Below are 21,891 nucleotides of genomic sequence, written 5' to 3'. Positions count from 1 at the left end.
TGTTTCTGTTTTAATTTTTTATTACTTAAAAAAAAATATGTTTATTGATTTAGAGAGGAAGGGATGGGATCAAGCCAGTAATCCAGACATGTGCAATGACTGGGAATTGAACCCTGATCCCCTGGTTCACAGGTCGATGCTCAACCATTGAGACACACTGACAGGGCTATGTTTTCATTTTTAAATAATGCTGCTGTAGAAAGTAACATTGATTATACATTTTTGTTCCCATTTAAGTTATTTGAAGAGAAATTGCTAGAATAAAGGGTTTGTACCTTTTTTAAGGTCTTTGATACATATTGCTGTTGTGGGGTCGAACCCTGGGTTCAAATAAGACCACCGGAGGCTGATGATTTATTAAAAAAAAAAAGCAGGCAAGAATTTATTGAAATATCTGGCCAGGGCAGCCGCAAGAGCACCACACACAGGCAGACTCCAAATGACTGCGAGGCTTTAGGGGCAGGTAGTTCTTTTTAAAGGTTCTGAGAAGGAAAACACCTATTTTGCAACAAACTGTTGTTTGGAATTTTCTGCTGTTCTTCCTAGATAAAATGCTGCTTTCTAGTTTGCTTTAGCCCGTTTGAAGAATGATGAAGATAAACTTAGCTGTCTGACCTTGCAGGCCAGAGACCAGATATGCCCACAATCTCAATACCATGCCAGGTGCACTTTCTCAATTGGATAGAACAGCACTGTTTTTCAAGGCCAGCATCGAGATAACCACTAAGTGCACATAGGGCTGGCTCTTTAATAAAAAAAAAAAAAAGGAAGTTCTGCCTGTAACCTTGCTTAGAATTTGAATTCATCCTATTTCATTGCCAAGTTGCTGCCCTTCCTGGCAATGAGAGCATTTTTCTTTTTAATAAGCCAAACTGGAGTTGACCAATCTGTTTATTAGAATTTAATGAAGTTATGTTATGAGTTTAATATGCAAGTAACTAAATCGGATGGAGAATAAGGAGGTGTCCCTAGCTATGGGCAGGAAGTTATTCAGCTGGAATAATAAAAACAGGAATTCATAAGAAAGTGCTGTAATTCTGGACTGCAAAAAATAATTCCTCACTTGCATTTAGGCACAAGGTCAAGATACAGACTTTAAAACTATCGTTTCCCTCATCACTGGACAGGGAAAACCCAGCTCCTCTGTCCAGTTCCACGGGGCCTCTCGGCCTCACCGTGGGTCCTCAGAGGGCAGCAGGAGCTCCCCGTGACCAGAAGCAGATGCTGCGATAAACGGTCATAGGCCGTAAGGACAGCGCTCCCGAAGTCCCCGGAAGTGGGTGAGCCAGTGAGGTCAGATGAGCCTTAAAAGCAGAGCTTTCTTCCGCTGAGGACGGACGAGGAAGTCAGATTCCTAGAATGAGAAGGACTCGATTAGCGGTTTTTCTTTCTTTTCCTGCTGGCTCTCAGACACACAGGCCACATGCAAAGACTGGAATGAGGTCTCGAGAGCTCAGGGCAAATGCCAGCTGCCAGCCCCGAAGGATCTCACTTCTGTAGCCATAGCCGGAATTTCGCCAACAGTCTGAATGAGCTTAGGGGTGGATTCTCCCCGACAGTCTCCAGAGAAGAACACGGACCTGCTGGCACCTTCATTTCAAGTTTGAGAACTCAGTTGAGCCACTTGTGCCTAGATAGCTGGCCCACAGGAGCTGTGAGATGGGTGTGTTGTTGCAGGCCACCAAGTTCAGTCACTGTTTACAGCAGCAATGGGAGACTGAGATAATGACTGTAGAAGAGATGAAACAAATCATTTCTTTATTATTAGAATAAGAGATTCATAATTCTGTTTACTCATCTATAACATAAAGTACTGGTAATGAAACAGACTAAAACAGTCATCATAAAAAATACATGAAACAGACTAAAACAGTCATCATAAAAAATACATAAAAAAGACATCATAAAAAAACATAGCAAGTTCTATGTTTATAACTGTGGTTTTGTTGTTTGCTTATGCCCTTCATCTTACCACCTATTAATGAAATCTGCATGTATTTCATTGCCTTATCATTTTATGCATGTTATGTAAAAAATGCATGGATCTAGTTTCTTAGTTAATATTATGGTAATTTTCTAAGGTTATTAAATAATCTTAAACATTTCTTATACTTCAGTAATATTCTCCTGTTTGATTCTGCCATACTTTATTTAGCTTTTCCTCAATAATCTCTGATAGTGAGTCTAGTTTTTCTATATTGTTATATTCCTTGCACTTGACAGTTTCAGGCAAATAAATATGTATGCCAAACCCTAAGGAAATTTTCAGGTAATAATTACGTTAAATTCACATTGAATAAAAAATTTTTGAAAGCTGGATCTTGAAGATGGTTGTGGTTTCATCAGCACAGCCTACATAGAGATATTGCCTAACCAACCATTTAATCTATTCTTGGCTTAAAGATAAGATCTGACTTACTTTCATTGTGCTGGTGTACATTTTTTGATAGATTATGAAATTTGCAATTTTGAGGAGGAGTAATGGATAGATTTTTAAGCCTTTTGAGTTGTAATAAGTATTTATAAAATCAATTTCAGAGACCATAACAAGTTTTACATTACCTTTGAAATCAGCAGTAATAAAAAGTATATATACTAAAGTAAACAGTGATTTTTGAATTTCTACTACATGCTAGACACTATATTAGAGACTTGGGAAATAGTTTATAGAATAAAGTTGTCAAGCCTGTGCTTTCATAGAATATGTGTGTGAGTGGGGATGGGGGAGAGGGAGGATTTATAAGGAGACAATAAATATAAAGAATATATGTGATATCAGATGCTTAAAAATATAGCAGGATATGATGATGGTGACAAAAGAGTAATAATTTAGATACTTAAGAAAAATGAAAATTTGATTGAAATGTACAGAGGAATAGAAACTACTTCAACAATATAAAGAAATAAGAAAATAGTTTATTAAATATTTTATGTTTTTATGATTTTTTTAACATAGATTTTAAGTTTAGCTTGTAACTCTTTTGTCACTATCATCATATCCTGCTATATTTTTATATCCAAATATTCTTTATTCTTTTTAAAAAAATATATATATATTTTATTGATTTTGTACAGAGAGGAAGGGAGAGAGATAGAGAATTAGAAACATCAATGAGAGAGAGTCATCGATCAGCTGCCTCCTGCACATCCCCCACTGGGGATATGCCCGCAACCAAGGCACATGCCCCTGACCAGAATCAAACCTGAGACCCTTCAGTCCCCAAGCCGACACTCTATCCCAGTGTTTTTCAACCTTTTTTGGGCAAAGGCACACTTGTTTCATGAAAAAAATCACGAGGCACACCACCATTAGAAAATGTTAAAAAATTTAACTCTGTGCCTATATTGACTATATATAAAGTAATTCTCTTGAATAGGAATCAAATAAACACAAAGAAAGTATTTTATAATTACTTTATTATGAAATATTAAGTAAACAAAATAGTGAAAAATTATAAAATTCTTGTCTTGTCTGCACCTACGGCACACCACGCAACATCTGTGCCGCGGAACAGCGGTTGAAAAACGCTGCTCTATCCATTGAGCCAAACCGGTTTCGGCCTTTATTCTTTTTATAACTAGTTTTGGTTAGAGATGTTTGTTGATTTGAAGTATTTTATTAATTTTGCCTCATTTTCTTTTAGTGTGTGGCATCACAATCTTCTATATTAATTAATCAATTAATTAATCAATTCCTTGGAAAATTTAGTCCATAGACAAACAAAAATTCCTAGCATTGATTTTACAAAGGTGAAAAGCACATATTGCCTTTAGTTAGTAAAGGTGAATTATTTTATCTTACTATTTTTTAAAAATATATTTTTATTGATTTCAGAAAGGAAAGGAGAGGGAGAGATAGAAACATCAATGAGAGAGAATCATTGATTGGCCGCTTCCTGTACACCCCCTACTGGAAATCCAGCCCAAAACCCTGGCATGTGCCCTGACCAGGAATGTGACCTCTTGATTGATAGGTTAATGATCAACAATTGAGACACACTGGCCAGGCAAGGTAAATTATTTTATAAGAGTAAAGAGATAGCAGATAAACTATTTGTTTATGTTTATTAATGAAACTATTTGTTTATTATATCAGCATTTATAATAAAAATATTTTTAATGTATGACTTTGTTCAGTAGTCATTGATAAATTTTTAAGCATATAAAATAGGTAAAGTAACTTTTTAAAAAGAAAATAAGATTTTATAGATAAATAGAAAGTGATAAGTATATTTTGTGAAGCAGTAAAGGAATTAAGAATTTCCAATTCTGGAATTTGTTAGGTAAGATTAGCAATAAAGAAAAATACTGTTTAAAACAAAAGAAATGTTCTTTCCAGTAGTCTCTCTTCATCTCTCTGTCTCTCCCTCTTTTAGAAAATGGGTCATGGATGACTTGGAAGACTACATTTTATAAAATATATAACTCCCTAGGATCTAGTCAGCAGTAAAGTTGTATGAAATTCTCTATTAGGATTTATAACATTAAGGAATAAGCCCCAAATGACACTGTATTGAAACTTCACAGCTAGTATTCTTAGTTTGTAATGTTTTTAGAACTAATGTAAACTTTGTTAAAATGTTTTTCTCTTGACGATGTAACTTATGTGAGATTTCAGAGTAGCTTCAGAAGTAAGAAATAAGAACTTGGGCGTAAGAATTACCCTTTCTACCTCATTCGCAGTCCACGGTAAAGCCTGGCGTTTTTCCGGAAAACTTCAGACGCCAGCAAACCGTTTAGGACGTTTCCGAGCGGCTGCGCCCCGTGTTGACCCTGCGCTGCCGTCCTTTCCAGTTCACAGGTATGGTCCAGCCCCGCACCGAGGCACTGCGGGCGGCCGGCGCGGACGTCCAACAATGAGCGGCGCGGCGCTGGGACTCGAGATCGTTTTTGTGTTTTTTCTGGCGCTGTTCCTGCTGCATCGATATGGGGACTTTAAGAAGCAGCACAGGCTGGTCATTGTCGGAACGCTGCTAGCCTGGTACCTCTGCTTTCTCATTGTCTTCATCCTGCCCCTGGACGTCAGCACGGTAAGAGGTGAAACGATTCTCACGATGTAAAAGACGGTTGTAATCACACGGCATGTGTGAGCTATGTTAGATCCCAGACCACTGCATTCTGTAAGGCTAGCCTTATTTTCAACTAAACGTTGCTCTATGAATTTGGTCACTAAAAAGCATAGCCAGGGAGGTATTAGGTCTAGTAATAATTAATGTCGTTTTCTAATACTTTTTAAATCGAATTTATTTAAACAATACAACAAAATTTAATCAACAATATAGTTGCCGTTGTTTTCTACTACTTGTGCCCAACGCTCAGGAAGCATTTTAATCCCTCTGTTGTAAAATTCTTGTGATTTTGATGCGAAAAATTCGGTCAATGCATTTTTGAGGCATTCTTCATTATTAAATTTTTTTCCAAGAAGAAAGTTTTGCAAAGAACGAAACAAATGGTAATCGGAAGGGGCAATATCAGGAGAATATGCAGGTTGAGGGAGAACTTCCCATTCCAACTGGCGCAGTTTTTCAGCAGTGATTCTTGCAGTATGCGGTCGTGCGTTATCGTGGTGAAGAATTACGCCCTTCCGACTAATCAGCGCGGGTTCTTTTTCTCTTAAAGCTTGGGCTAACCTTTCCAATTGGGCACTATACACTGCACTTGTAATGGTTTGGTTAGATGGTAAAAGTTCATAATGAAGAATTCCTTTAAAATTCCACCAAACACACATCACTTTTTTCGCATGCAAGTCAGGTTTTGGCGTGGGCTGCGGAGCCTCAGTGTTGTCCAACCATTGAGGCTGCCTTTTCAAATTAACATACAGCACCCATTGTTCATCTCCGTAACAATTTGCTCTAAAAACGGCAAACGGTTTTGACGAGAGAGGAGCGAACTGCAAATTGTGACTCTTTGATTACGGTTGTTGTCGGTCAACTCATGAGGAACCCATTTTCCAAACTTTTGGACTTTGCCAAGTGCACGCAATTGATTGGAAATTGTTTTTTGTGAACAATTTAAAGTTGTCACAAGCTCTTGTTGGGTAATTTGAGGATTTTGCACCAAAAGAGCTTGAAGAGCTTCTTGATCAAAATTGGACACACGGCCTCGACCACTCTTGTCATCTAACGAAAAATTTCCCTCGCGAAATTTCTCAAACCAACGCTGGCATTTTCTGGCACTAACTGCATCTTGACCAAGAGCACTACAGATGTTTTTTGCAGCCTCACTTGCTTTTCTTCCTAATTGGAACTCGTAAAGCATGCAGTGCCGAATATGCTCTTCATCCGCCATCTTCTTAGCCCTAGTTTTGCAACAAAAACCAAACCAAACACAAACTTTTTCAAGCAAAACTTGTTAATTGCACTTCACACATTCTGTAGATACCACGTGTTTGAAGGTTATGTCAATACAAGTCAACGCCACGCAAGATTTTAAAGGAATGTTTAAAAACGACATTAATTATTACTAGACCCGATAATTTGGGTCGATAGGTTGATATGCTCCAAGATCCCTAAAGTTCTTGGTATCCTTTTGATGTTCACTTTGAAACCATGTATCTGTTGCTTTAGACAATATACAACCGATGCAAGCATGCTGCTGCCAACTCAAGCCCTCCGGAGCACAGCAACATTACCGGCTTGTCCGCAACCGCCACCCCAGCTCCAAGGTATTCTCTCTTCCCTCCCTCCCTCCCTCCCTCCCTCCTTTCTTCCCTTCCTCCCTCCTTTCCTTCCTTAAATATTGTAGAAGGCGAATTGTTCAAAAATTGTTGGTGTTTACCATCTGGATTTTATATTTATAAAAATTAAATCTCATTCTTTCCTCACCCTCTCCTCCCACCTGCATCCTTTGCTGGTAGATTTTTAATTACATTTTATTTTGCTTAAGTTTAAATATCACATTAATTTTAAATATTTATTGTTGTGCACAAGGCCTTTCAGTAGATGCTAATGAGAAACTCAGAGAAGGCCTGATTTTTTAATTCAGCTTCAACCCGTTTTGGAAGTGATTTCCAAAAGCTATTTTTCATCTCAGCTGCTCTCTGATCAAAAGAAAAAAAAGAAAGAAAAAAAAAAGGGACATGCTGCCAAAACCAGTTTGGCTCAGTGGTAGAGCTTCGGTCTATGGACTGAAGGGTCCGGGGTTCGATTCCAGTCAGGGGCATGCACGTTGGTTGCGGGCACATCCCCAGTGGGGGATGTGCAGGAGGCATCTGGTCGATGTTTCTCTCTCATCGACGTTTCTAGCTCTCTCTCTCTCTCTCCTTTCCTCTCTGTAAAAAATCAATAAAATATATATATATATATAAAAAAAGGAGGGGACGGGGGGCATGCATTTTCTCTTTTGCCTAATATGCAAGGTTGAGAATTAAAGGACAAGAAGGTGATTCTGTATGTGGGATATTTCTTTCATATAGCACATCATTTTAAATCGTTGGAGTTTTAGACTGAAAATAAAGTTCAAATTACCAAAAGGTTTTATTGAATTCATATTAATTTTCCAAGCAAAAAAACTAGTGTTTTTTGTGTTTGTGTATGTTTGTTCAACTTCAAGTCTAAGATGAATTTTTTATTTTAAAAAATATTAAACTTTTTTTGCAAATGGGTCTTATTGAGAAAATTATGTGAGCGGTAGAAAAGTATATGTTTATGCCTGTATTGCATACTTTTTTTCAACCAACAAGATACATGATTGAAGAGAATCTAAAGAACATGTGACCAATATTAAAGTAGATGGTGACTCATAGGACAAAAACACATTTAATTGTAAAAGACAAAGTCCAGCAGAGAAATATCATACTAGAAAAGACTAAGAATGGCAGCCTTTCTTAGGAAAATATTTAGAGTAACAGTAGTTTCTCGATATTGATTTCAATGCTGCCTTTTAATTTTTGTACCAAAAAGTTGTCAGCACTCTTCTGCTTGTAGCAATTACTTTCCCAAAAGAATTACACATCTGGCTAACCATGGCTAACCCCCAGCACATGGGTGGTTTACTGTTCAGGTGCACACTGACTTGGTGTGAGAGCTAGTAAATGTGGACTGTGTTTTTTGCCAATGCTTTAAATATTTGCCTGCTTCTTTGTGTGGCTTTTATTTTTTAATTCTAACTCGAATAAGAGTAAATTTAAAATGTAGACACTCACCTTTGCAGCGTCATGAAAAAATTGGACATAGATCAGCAGCAGTTGTACATATGGAAAGCCCTGGGACTGAAGGGGGTACCCTTACAGTCTAGACTGTTCTATGGTCAGATACAGGTATCGTCAGAGAATTCCAGCGGAATTGTGGCTAGATGCTGGCTGATGAAGTTAGCGTTTCAGTTTCCAGGAATTAATCACCTAATATCTTTTCTTCCCTGCTCCCCTTCCCCAAAATAACAAACCCCACAAATAGGGTGAGTGTGTATTTTAAATGTAATCATCAGTATTTAAGGGAATCACATCAGATATTTAACCTCACAATGCATTTGTTTTTCAATACTGTTGTATTATTAGTCTATTGGGTGAACATTGTGTCCCAGACGGTTTTGTTCCCTTTGTGTGTGTGTGTGTTTAGTTTGATAATCAGCTTTGAATTTTAAGTTTTAAATAAAAATCTGCAAGATAGAGTCAGTAATTTAAAATCTGAATGCAAATAAACTTTGCCATATACAAATTAATGTATACTTCATTTAATTAGTCATCAATTATGATTAATTTGCTTTAAATTGTTATCAAACAGTCCTCATCCGTGTTTCAAGCCATGGAGTTACATTCCTGATGGAATCATGCCAATTTTCTGGAGGGTAGTATACTGGACATCACAGTTTTTAACATGGTAAGTGGCAGCGAAGGTTAAAACTTTTAAAATGTTGGCTGGAGTAAAATGAGAAGTGATTATTTTTCATTGAACCTTCATATTTTACAATTTACTCATGCTATAATACTTATTTTTTTCTTCAATTTTTTTCCTTTCCCTTTCCGCTTGTTTAAATCTTTCCCATCTTAAAAGAAAAGAAATGGAAGAGAAAAACACAAACAATAAATAGAAAATAGAAAGAATAATCTTCCTTGTCACTGTTGCCTTCCAGTTATTGTTTTCTCTCTGGACCTTCTCTACCTGATTCAGTCTTTTCCCAGCCCCATTGTGTGTGAAACTGCTCTTGCGAAGGCCATCATCATCTGATTTCTGCTTAGCCAACCTTCTGCCTCTCTTCTGTGGGCTCTAATTCTGTGGTCCATTTCCTCAGTGCTCACATTTGGTGTTAATATTATTCAAAATCGCATTTGTGAAAAGAACTATACAATAAAATTGAGATTCACATATTTCTGGTATTTGAAATTACAAAGACATATCAAGTGTTTTTAATCATATTTTTTTCCAACTGTCTAGGATCCTCTTACCTTTTATGCAGTCATATGCAAGATCAGGAGGGTTCTCCATCACTGGAAAAATCAAAACTGCACTGATTGAGAATGCAATCTATTATGGCACCTACTTGCTCATTTTTGGAGCATTTCTAATTTATGTAGCTGTAAACCCACGTCTGCACTTAGAATGGTAAGAAACATTGTTTCTGTGTATATTTCCATTTTATAAAATTTTTATCTCATATTTATAGGTGTAAACACATTTTATCAAGAAACATAACAAATTATATGCTTTATAGATTCCTCAAAAATAATATCTGAATAATCCATGTTACTAAGAAGAAAAATATGGAATAACATCCACTGTTACTAAAAGCGTAGTTGAGGATTTGAAGTTCTAATTTGTTTATATAAAATGTTAGCCATCCTTTCGGGTGATTGTTCTCTGAAAACGATTTAACACTAGCTGGTTTCATTCTGCCGTTTTGTTGGGAAAATTTATCACAGCTATCTGCTTCCGTCCTCTTAGGAACCAGCTTCAGACGATTGGGATCGCTGCTGCAAACACATGGGGTCTATTTCTTCTCGTGTTACTGTTGGGGTATGGCTTGGTGGAAATCCCTCGGTCATACTGGAATGGAGCAAAAAGAGGTTATCTACTTATGAAAACTTACTTTAAGGCAGCCAAATTGATGACAGAGAAAGCAGATGCAGAAGAGACTTTGGAAGATGTCATGGAGGTAAGCAGGTTTAAACCTTCCAATCAACAGCACGCTGTATCTCCTTTTGGATCCACAGTTAGTTTGTTGTTAGCACACAGATGGACTTTAGACTTTTATTTTGCTCTTTATTTTTTAAAATATATTTTTATTGGTTTCAGAGGAAAGGAGAAGGAGAGATAGAAACATCAATGATGAGAGAGAATCATTGATAGGCTGCCTCCTGCATGCCCCCTACTGGAGATTGAGCCCACAACCTGGCCATGTGCTCTGATAGAGAATCAAACTATGTCCTCCTGGTTCATAGGTTGACACTCAGCGACTGAGCCATGCCAGTGGGCCTCTGATGCCTACTCTTAACCACTGCCTCTTTTCTCTTTGAGCACATTATTACCAAGCTCTTAGGATGCTCTTTTCTCCACTCTCTTCTGCTAATTCCTACTTCATACTCCATTAAGATACTATCTAGCACTGGAGAACTGTACAGTCCTCTGTATTATACTAGAGGCCCGATGCACGAAATTCGTGTAAGAGGAGGCCTTCCTTTCCTTGGCTGCTGTCACCGGCTTCCCTCTGGGACCTGGGACCTGGGCTGCAGCCCAGGCTTTGTCTGGAAGGTCGTCGGAAGGACGCCCAGTCTAATTAGCATATTATGCTTTTATTATTATAGATGGTGAATTATACAAAGGAAATGTTCTCGTATAGAGAGGTCTCACTTCTGAATAGTGATCAGAGGAGGAGTGAAATGTGAACTGGCCTGGAAGGATGGGGAGACTAGTCTATAACTGGCAGCATCAGATATCAGGAGGTTTTAAAGCCACATTAATTGAGTATAAGGTTTGTGTTGGAAAGATACAGTTTGTAGGGTTTGAAAACAGGCTGTTGCCAGGTAGTGGGGCCTTGACTGTCCCATTTTGAAAGAAGTGAGGAATCATTACATCTTGCAAGCAGGGAGGAGCCATGATCTGTGTAGGGTGATCAGTCGGGTGGAGAGGGTAGAACTAGAATCTGAATAGTATACGTTGAGGGGAAGCACACGGGTTTTGAATCTGATAACAGATCACAGAGTTCAATCATCTTTATTTTTGTAATTAGTGATTATATTTTTCAGCTACCTATGAAATCTTCCAAGTGCAGTTTTATAAAATCCAGTTTAGTGTTTTTATGTTTCTCTCTGAAGTGAATGTATACTAATACATCCGTGTGTCTATTCTCTTTGAAGCATTAATAAAATGTATAAGCCATGTCAAACTATTCAAAGGGTAGGGTTACAGAGCCAAAGAAATTACTTCTACCTTTTGTCATTTTCCAAGGAAGCAGATTTGGGAGAGGGAAAAATAGTTACTTATTTCTGCTGAAAATAGCATGACTTTATGCATGTTGCCTGGCCAGCATAATAAAGAATCAGTTAGGCACAGTAATGACAGAGCTCAAAGTTATATTATTTTATGTGAAGAAAATAAGTTAATATTTCAGATACCTTCCACACTTTGTAAAAGTCATAAACTTTTGAAGGAAACTTATTTCTGTAACAAATGCAGCAAATATCCATAGTTAACTGTTTCAGTACTTGTTTTGGTTTAATATGATGAAAGGTTGTAAAGGAAATATGTAATTTTTCAGATGTAAATATATAACTAGTTCATATTCAAGTTTTGCTAGCAAATCAAGAAAACTTTAAGGGGGTGTAGTAATGAAAAATTGTAATATAATGATGCTCCCAGCATCTTTTAAAAACCCAAGTCTCATCTCATTACCCTTACTTGTGGACCTCAAAATAAAGTGTCATTGAGGCACCAGACTGCTTTGCTGGAGTCGTTCTTCAGCCAGCCCAGTGCTTCTCAGGCCCCCACTCTCCTGTCCCCGAGGCCACACCGGACTTTGGTTCCGTGACCTGTTCCTTTCTGCTCCACGGCCTCCGTACACGCTGTCCCTCAGTGGGGAATAGCCTTGCCCCTTCCTTTGATGGACTGACTGCTACTCCTGCTTCTTATGTAATAGTGAGCCCATCACGAAGGTCCCCCACTAAGTTACACAGCTCTCCTCACTGTTCCTATCTGGGTAATGCGTTTCCAAGCTCCGTAGGCTCGTCAGGAGCAGTGCCTTCTATGCGGATTATTCATTGGGTCAGCATGTTTAAAGTTTTGGTGGGTGTTGCTAAGTTACCTCCCACGTTTCACTGTGTATAGAGAGACCTGTTTCGCCACATTTATTTTTATGATTTTGTGAGGAAATTGTTCTCATTTAAAATTCATAATTTTTTTTAGTGAGCTTGAATATCTTTTCCAACATTTATCAGCCAATTGCATTTCTTCTGCATTCTTCCATTTTCCTGTTGATTTGCAAGAGCTCTCCATATATTAATGGTAGTAATTTTTTGTCATATAAGTCACAAATATTTTTTCATAACTTTAATGCCAGATGGATCTCCTGCCTCCAGTCTTGTATCCCTTAAGGACATTCTCCACCCAACCATGTGGATGTTCTTTTTTAATTTTCTGGTTGGTTCTTCCTTGTACATGCTGTTTATCCTACCCGACTTTTATAAAATTTTATTAAAATTATAGAATATTACTCTCTTAGAACTAATGGTTCTAAAGATTCCTTTCCCTATCCCTTTATGCCTTTCATACTCATAAAATCGCTTATTTAATTATTTTATCACTAGACTCTCATCTTAGTCCAACAGCTGTGACACCCTGTCTTCTCACCCCTCTGTCTGGTGTGGGAAGAGGTGACCTTACACATTGCACAGTGCGGGCCTGTAGCGTGCTCCTGATAGATAGATATGGGGGGATTCCTGAGCTGTGTGCTCTCGCACTGGACAGGAGTGGGTGCTTTGTGCTTCGTGGCATGGGTACCTGTTCTGCTGCCTCTGGTTTCCTCGCTGTATTTTAGATAATGAGATAATTCAGTTGATAAGCAAGGTAAAGGAGCATAGTCCTGTTCTCTCAGGGCTGCAAAGAGTGGTTGGCCCTTTGTGACGTTTTATGATGTTTATTCATCTTTGTGTGCCAAGTAAGAAAATGATAAGAGAGCAAATCTAAAAGGTAATAAGTATGAGGATATACGGAGAACTATTATACTGGGTGGAATAATAGTAGGTTTACAGTTGTGAGTATGTGAAACAGTTTTTGTGTTATTATTAATTAACTATTGAATTAAACTCACAACTGAAACCTACTCTTGCCCCACTTTGTATAACTGTATTTTTACTTGTGTTCTTAGGAATTGTATTAGTGCGTGGAACTTCATGTAAATGCTAAATACTTTGAGTTGAAATTAAACTCAAATATATATATATATATAGTACCTAAAGCATTCTGATTTGAAACAGCCAACGTTTAGAAATGGAAATATTTCAATTTTTCTCACTATTTGTATAGGAGGTTCGTAAAGTGAATGAAAGCATCAAGTATAACCACCCATTGAGAAAATGTGTTGACACAATACTTAAAAAGGTAATTAAATCATAAGGCATCTATTTTCTTTTGAAATATAATGTTTTATATTATAATAAAAACATCAGGAAAGTATGAAAACAGCCTATGACTGAAGTCTTTGCAACTGCTTTTTATTTTTATGGAAATACTGACCTTAAATCAGTAGTAATGAGTACATAGAATTTGTTTCTTTGCATTACAAGTTTAACATTAATTATTGGCAATGTTCTGCTTTGAAATGTGGATTTGGAGGTTACGTTTAGTAATGTGTGACAAGCAATTGTCACAGCACAGTAATGAAGTGTCATCGAATGTGGTCACCAAAGGCATATCTCTTGTAAGAAAATAAGTGAGGGAATTAATAATCTGTTTTCATCAGCTTCCTAAAATAAACGACATATGGGATAGTTAACATGGTATTTATATAAGAAGCCACACAATTCAGATTTTACTCTATTGTTGTTGCACTAAGAGTACTCATGTACTTTCAAAAATGATTCTTCAACACATAAGCTCCCTAAATATCTTCTCTGCAGCTACAGAACCACTGAACTGTCTCTTTTCCTATAGGTTAAATTTATTATACTGATGATTAGCTTGTGTTCTGTTGGCTAATAGTCATGAGAATCACTTCTCTGTTTATTTCTCTCATATTTGATACCTTTTGGGTCCTATTTAGAGAAGTTAACTAAGTTGTCCAAGTTCATAGATAATAGATGACTAATAATAGCAGGGCAGATAACTCTATTTGGTTCTCTATACCATTCTTTTAAAAAGTTCAACATCTTGTGATTATTATTCATTATTTAGCTGGGAAAATAACTGACAATTTCATTGGGTGCTTACCTAGAAAAATGAGTTTAATCCTAGGTACTTCATGTAGGAAATGTTCCACTGTCTTACTCATCGCCAGCTAGTTTTTCTGAGCACAAAGATTAATATTAATAGAGTAAGAAAAAACTCAGCACATTTTTTTTTTTTTTTAAGAGAGAGAAACAACAATGTGCAGCAATGTGAGAGCGAAACATTGATCAGTTGCCTCCTGTATGCACCCCGACTGGAGATCAACCTGCAATCTATTATGCCCTGACTGGGAAGTGAACCCACAGCCTTTTGGTGTACGGGACAACACTCCAATCGGCTGAGCACTGTCAGGGCTCAATGCATCTTTTAAAACGTTTTCAAAAAAATGTTATCCACAAAACCTCCAACTATCTAGAGATGACAATAAAGGAATACATTTTTGAGGAAATTAGAAATGCCTCAGAGTAAAAGATTTTTAATAAAAATAAAATGTTTACCTTTTTGCAGATAAGATTTTTAAAAAATCTACTTGTTCCTTTTAGTGCCCTACAGAGTATCAGGAAAAAATGGGTAGGAACATGGATGATTATGAAGATTTTGATGAAAAGCATAATACCTATCCGAGTGAAAAAAGTCTGGTGAAATTACATAAACAGGTAACTTTATTAATTAAAGCTATGTTACTTAATGATATTTCAGTCAGATTTATAATTACTGTCCAGAAAAAATAAGGGAGAATTATTCATTGAACATAACTGTTACCTACACTACCAAATGTTAACTTCCTTGGCCCCATCCAAGAAATGCCAGCCACTAGCACTTCCATTGTTGTAACAACCAAAACGTGCTCCTTAAGGGGAGTTGAACACCGTTGGGTCAGAACACTGACAGATATGCCCCTGTTCTCTTTCTCAGGTCATTTACTCAGTTCAGAGGCACCGTCGAACTCAAGTGCAATGGCAAATCCTCCTGGAACAAGCATTTTACCTAGAAGATGTAGCAAAAAATGAAACTAGTGCTACTCATCAGTTTGTTCACACTTTTCAATCGCCAGAACCGGAAAATAGATTTGTCCAATATTTTTATAGCCCTACAGTTGGTATGTAATTTCATATAAATTTCAAAGTTTAATGATGATAATTTTTCTGAAGAAAAAAGAAGTATATATTTTCACCAATGTGAAGTTGAATTGTATTTGTATTATTTGACTTATGTCAAGTGGTAATATTATGTATCTGGTAAACTTTCTCCCCAAAGAAAACTATTTTACTTTTCACTTGATGTATAATCTATCATTTTGCACTGTTACTTCACAGGTGATCAAAATTCTATGCAAAAATATGTGTGCTATGTCAAGCATATTTTGTATATATAATATGTACTTAAAGCAAATTAGAATTCTAAGTAATTTCACATCACAGACTTGGGTCACTACTTCAATCTTGACATATTACAAAAAATATTCCTGTAAGAAATACCTTTGAACATTTACATTTTTTAAAAAGATTATGTGTATTTATTTATTTATTTATTTATTTTTAATATATTTTATTGATTTTTCACAGAGAGGAAGGGAGAGGAATAGATAGCCAGAAACATGGATGAGAGAGAAACATCAATCAGCTGCCTCCTGCACACTCCCCACTGGTGATGTGCCTGCAACCAAGGTACATGCCCTTGACCGGAATCGAACCTGGGACCTTTCAGTCTGCAGACTGACACTCTATCCACTGAGCCAAACCGGTTTCGGCTGAACATTTACATTTATTAATCTACTTACAAAACCAGTGCTCAAAAGCATAATTATTCTGTTCTCTTTTATGATTATTTATGACACTTTCTTCAGTGTTATCAAGTTTAATATGAAGAATTTAATGAAAATACCAGTGTAAGAGTATTAAAACTTCTGTTTACCTTAGGTATTCAAGTAGATGCTTATGACTCTGTTTTGTATATTTGGTTTTCAGTATGAATACCTAATGGTAGTCATAAGAAATCTCTGAGATATCTTCTTCAATGAGGATCTTTCCTAATTAAATGAGGGAATGATGTGACACTTGTTTTCACTCGTTCAACAAATATTTGAATTCATATATGCTACATATTATTGGGTGCTTGATATATATCAAATTAATAGAAAAGATAAAAATGTCTGCCCTTACGGAGTGAGAAAAACAGTCATTATACACATAAAGGTATAAATACAGTGCTGAGTAGGTGTTTGGCTGTAGAATTAGGGGTTCAGAGCGAAGTCTGGTCTGCAGATATAAATGAGAGGGTCCTTAGTGGGCAGGTGGACCATGGGTGGGGATACATCAGTGAAAAAGTGATGGGATAGGGCAGAGATAGTCTGAGGCCCAAGCCTGAGGCATTCCAGAGGTTAGGCATCGGGTTGATGAGGAGGAGCCCACAGAACAGACTAGAAACAGAGTGGCGATGAGATAGGAAAACTAGGACAGTGAAGTCTTTTGAGGAAAAGGGTATATAAAGCACCTTTTCAAATGTTCCAGGTAGGTCGAGTATCATGAATACTAAGACTTGCCCATTGCATTTCAGAGAGGTGAGGTCGGGTAAGGTTATAAAAAGCCTGATTGGAGTTTGAAAAAAATAAGGAGGAGAGCAGGTAGGAACAATAAGAATAGAAAACTCTCAAAATGTTTTCCTCATGCAAGGGAATAGAAACAAGAGGCAGTAGCCATTTGTGAATGGCATCTCAGAGGGAAATGAAGAGACAGAAGAGAATGGTGGAGCAGCGTTCATGTACAGGGGAGAGGAAATGGGAAACTGAGCAGTGAAGAGAAAGGCCTAGAACAGTAGTTGGCAAACTGCGGCTTGTGAGCCACATGCGGCTCTTTGGCCCCTTGAGCGTGGCTCTTCCACAAAATACCCTGTGCGGGCGCGCACATACAGTGCGACTGAAACTTCGTGGCCCATGCGCAGAAGTCGGTTTTCGGCTCTCCAAAGAAATTTCAGTCGTCGTACTGTTAATATCTGGCTCTGCTGACTAATGAGTTTGCTGACCACTGGCCTGGGAGGTAAGGCTTGGATGTACCTGAGCAGATGAGAAGATGTAACGGTGGGAACCTGGGGAGGTTTTCTTGGGCCAGCTTCTGTCTGGTCAGGGAAGTTCTGGGAGTAAGAGACTTTGGAGGAAAGAAGAGAAGGTGCAGAATAGCTGCTTACGAGACTGTGCATGGAGAAAATTGGTGGATTGCAGTAGGCTAGCCAGGCAGCGCTCAGGGTCCGCTTGAAGCTGGTGATTAAGAATGTAAAGTGAGGCGAGCCAACAAAGTTGTGTGACTTCCCCTCAGTGACCTGCTCCACAGGTGCCAGCGCAGGCAGCCATGGAGTTGGTAGCCAGGACGTGGCCGAGTTTAGCCAGTATAAGGAAGTGGGAGGAAGCAAAAGGACTGGGACACTGGGGAATGGTTCGCCTCAAAGACTGGAGTCTGAGCTGGTAAAGAAAGCAGTAAACAGTGAAAAGGTGATGGAATAAATGGTCTGTTGGTCCAGGCAGAGACAGTCAGTAGAGTTGGAATACTAGATGAAGGTGTTGCTTGGACACAGGGATGCTGTAATGAGGTTACAGGGGAGGGTGGGGCCATTGGCAGTCAGAGGCTTAGAGAATGAGTAGTGGGTGTAGGGTGGAGGACAGATTATTGGAGGAGAGGAAGAGGAGGAAGTGAAAGACCAGAGTTATGAAAACAGTATCGCCTGTGGGGCTGTGGAAATCACCAGGAATTAATTAGCTGGGAACAGGGTTGAAAACACATAGAGTGAGACAGGATTCAGCGTACAATATGTGAAGTGAAATACCGGCTTTTCAGTTTTGTGAGCTTTCTTCTTTTTTTAACTTTTATTCTTTACCTAAAGGCAGATTTAACAAAAAATTACCAGAATACTAACGAAGAGTTTCCATGTACCATTCACTCAGATTCTCCAAATGCTAACATTTGACCGTAATTATTTTCTTTCTCTTTCTCTCTGTGTATATATTTTTTCCTTAATCTTTTCAAAGTTGAGTCCAGACATGATGCCTTTTAACCCAGAAATGTTTCTGTGTGTATTTTTTTTTATAAGTAAAGACATTATCTTACATAACCAATGGTTTTGACAATGGTCAAAATCAAGAAATTAGCATCAAACCAATACTATTATCTGCAGGCCTTCCTTGATTCTGCTAATTGTCTCAGTAACGTCTGTAAAAACCCAGGTCGGGCATTGTAGTCAGTTGTCATGTCTCTCCGGCTCCTTTACTCGGGAGCAGGTTCAGTCTGTGTGTGGTGACATTGATGTTTTTGAGAATACAGGCCAGTTTGGTTTTGTCCGGGGCCCCTGGGTTTGAGTTTGAAGTTCCTCGTGGTTAGATGCAGGCTCTGTAATTCTGGCAGGAGCACTGCGGCAGGGATACTGTCTTCCCATCGTGCATCGCAGCAGGAGGCACCTGAGATGTTTGCCCATTATCGGTGCTGGGTGGGGTCTACCTGCTTCCTCCACGATAAAACTACTGTTTTCTTCTTTGCAATTGTATATCTTACATGGAGATATTTGAAACCGTGTAAACACCCCATTACTCTTTATGGCTTCCCTGGTAACTTTCTCCTTTTCTCCTCCAGAGTGGTACTGGGAGTGCCTCCTGCGACCGTGGTTTTACCGAATCCTGGCCGTGGTTCTGTCCGTCTTCTCGGTGATCGTCGTGTGGTCGGAGTGCACGTTCTTCAGCACCACTCCTGTCCTGTCCCTCTTCGCAGTCTTCATACAGCTGGCTGAGAAGACGTACAACTATATTTACATCGAGGTCGGTTTCTGTGTTATTCATAGGTGTCCATTCATAGTCTAACCCTCAACGGCAGCATCTTTTCCCCATAGGTTTCTTCTAGCAATAATGAAAATCATGAAGTTACTAATCTACATTTCCAAAAAAAAGCTTCATCAGTTTACCCAGACTATAAAAACCAAGAGCTGTATCTGAGGACAGGTGAAAAGATACAAAATAGTGCAAAATATTCTTTTGGGGGTGCTTGCATCTTTTTATGCCTGCGGAGCCACGTAACTTATAGTCACGTGAAGAATTGCCCAGGGAATGGGAGAGCATGCTCACTTCAGGAGGTGGATTTGAAATTTAGGGCTAAAATGTGAAAATGGTCGAGATGTAGAGTTTTTCGCATACTTTCAATTTATTAAATAGCAAAAAAAAAAAAAAAAAAAAAAAAAAATCTGTTATAGTAGCTGTAGCTGGTTTGGTTCAAGTAGATAGAGCATTGGCCTGTGGACTGAAAGGTCCCTGGTTGATTCCAGTCAAGGGCACATGCCTGAGTTGTGTGCTCTATCCCCAGTAGGGGGCGTGCAGGAGGCAGCCGATCAATGATTCTCTCTCATCAATATTTCTGTCTTCCCTCTCCCTTTTTCTCAGTAATCAATAAAAATATATTTTTAAAAAATGTGTTACAGTATTTAAATTTTAGAATGTCAAATGCTAGCCAGAAGTAAAGGATAAGGCTGTGACAGGGTATAAAGTTCTGGGTTTTAATCTGTTACTGTTTTTGTTTTCAGATTGCTTGCTTCCTTTCCATCTTCTTCCTAAGTATCTGTGTTTATTCTACTGTGTTCAGGATTCGTGTGTTTAACTACTATTACCTGGCTTCACATCACCAGACCGATGCGTACAGCCTTCTTTTCAGTGGCATGTAAGTAGATTGTGTTCAGAAACAAGGGGGATGTCTCTGTGGCATACATCCTTATTGAGATCTCTTATTTCTTGTTTGCGGGTTTTCCACTGACACCCGTATTTCTCTGAGCTAATTGATTAGGTTTAAATATTAACTGGATATTTGTTGATTGCTAGCTAATCACTGCTTAAAGGTTCGGGTTAAAATAGGGATGCTAGATTAGGATGAAAAAAGAAAGACATAGTGAACCTAAATTTACCAATTAGAGATTCCATAAATAGATTAGTAAGAAATAGGAGCATGAGAGAGTTTGGAGACTAAATCAGACCGAGGGGGTATTCTGAGATTCAGTGACCTCAAACGGAAGTGTAGAGGACTGAGAAAACGAACAGGAATCATTTTTGCCAAGAAATTTAGCAAGAGTTTTGAGAGAGAGCTTCAGCTTGGGCTAAGTTGCACAATCTATTATTCGTCCATGTTGTTAAATTAGATATATTGGATATTTACATATAAATATCCTAGATATAATACACACACACACACACACACTGAGTGGCCAGATTATTATGATCTCTGAACACATAATAATCTGGCCACTCATTGTATATCCTATATAATAAAAGGCTAATATGCAAATTGTCCTCTCCACCAGGAATTCAACCAGCAGGCAGGCTGGCCAACCACCCATGTCCCCTCCCCCTGGCCAGGCTGGCTAGACACCTCCCATGCACGAATTCATGCACTGGGCCTCTAATAAATACGTGTGTGTGTGTGTGTGTGTGTGTGTGTGTGTGTGTGTGTACTGAGTGGCCAGGTAATTATGCATTCAGAGATCATAATAATGCTGGACTAGGCAGGTTTGCAGAAGAATCAATATACAATGCATCTCTAAGACTTTTTTGTTAACCTTTTTACCCAAATAATTATAAATTCATAGGGACTTGCAAATATAATACAAAGAGTTCTACCAACCTTTCCCAGTTTTCCCGAGTGGGGACGTTTTCTATAGCTGTTCTACAATATTCAAGCCAGGAAATTACATTTACACATTACTGTTAACGAGACAACAGACCTTATTTAATTCTCACTATTTTTTATCCTTTATTTGTGTGTGTGATTCCTATAACCACAACTACAGGGTGACCCTCCCCCACAAAAAAAAGTATATACACTTTAACGGCTGATAGCTCAATTTTGAAAATGAGATATATTTTAATAAACACTGCCTTTATAATTCTAAAAGTGTGTGTATACATTTTTTGGGACATTATATTTTATCACCACATTCCTCATATTACCTCTTTTTTTTTTTTTCAAGTACAGTTTACATTCAGTATTATTCTGTATTTGTTTTAGATATATAGCATACTGGTTAGATAATCATGTATGCTACAGAGTACTCCCCCTGATATTTCAGGTACCAGCCTGGCCCCACATATTACACTTATTACGGCATCATTGACTGTATTCCCCGTGCCGTACTTGACATTGCTGTGACTATTCTGTAACTGCCAATCTGTACTTCTCAATCCCTTCACTCGCTCTCCCTTCATTTTCCTCTCTCCTCCTTTCAATCTGTAGCTCCATATGGTTCTCTCTTTATCTGGACAGCTTGAACTCTGACAGGTCTTCATACCTAAGTTACCAGAGTGGCATATTGGATACGGCTTCAGATCTTCCAGGTAGTGAGCAGGTCCACCTTGAGTATGTTACCGTCCTCGCTGTGCTGCGGAGAGACTGCACAGCTGGTGGACTTGGAAGAGGTATATTCAAAGGCCCTTCACCAGTTCTTGGGATAAAGCAGTGCAAACACCACCCAGGCAGGCAGCTGAAGCCGCAGTTTTCCCTTGTAGGTATTTATGTTTTTAAGGAAGATGTGATTAATAGTATTTTCAAAATGTCTTCCA

At 38.2% G+C, this 21,891-nt stretch overlaps 1 protein-coding gene across 6 annotated transcripts in view; it reads left to right on the top strand.

The window, feature by feature from the left end:
- LMBRD2 (LMBR1 domain containing 2) overlaps window positions 1–21,891 on the top strand; it is a 43,504-nt gene that overhangs the window by 5,806 nt on the left and 15,807 nt on the right. For 5 of the 6 annotated variants that reach the window (XR_004983121.2, XR_004983120.2, XM_036410802.2 and 2 more), the window contains exons 2-11: window positions 4,795–5,030; window positions 6,567–6,664; window positions 8,721–8,816; window positions 9,372–9,539; window positions 9,879–10,089; window positions 13,455–13,529; window positions 14,858–14,971; window positions 15,231–15,414; window positions 18,932–19,113; window positions 19,869–20,002. Coding sequence is in view for 4 of the 6 variants with exons in the window: in XM_036410802.2 (XP_036266695.1) it covers window positions 4,857–5,030; window positions 6,567–6,664; window positions 8,721–8,816; window positions 9,372–9,539; window positions 9,879–10,089; window positions 13,455–13,529; window positions 14,858–14,971; window positions 15,231–15,414; window positions 18,932–19,113; window positions 19,869–20,002 (1,436 nt within the window). In the remaining 2 variants the exon portion in view is untranslated. The remainder of the gene's footprint in view (window positions 1–4,794; window positions 5,031–6,566; window positions 6,665–8,720; window positions 8,817–9,371; window positions 9,540–9,878; window positions 10,090–13,454; window positions 13,530–14,857; window positions 14,972–15,230; window positions 15,415–18,931; window positions 19,114–19,868; window positions 20,003–21,891) is intronic. The other variant, XM_036410804.2, reaches the window with a different exon arrangement.

The sequence above is a fragment of the Pipistrellus kuhlii genome, unplaced genomic scaffold, assembly GCF_014108245.1.
Source record: "Pipistrellus kuhlii isolate mPipKuh1 unplaced genomic scaffold, mPipKuh1.p scaffold_m20_p_4, whole genome shotgun sequence".
NCBI lineage: Eukaryota > Metazoa > Chordata > Mammalia > Chiroptera > Vespertilionidae > Pipistrellus > Pipistrellus kuhlii.
This window is presented reverse-complemented; position numbering and strand designations above follow the sequence as displayed.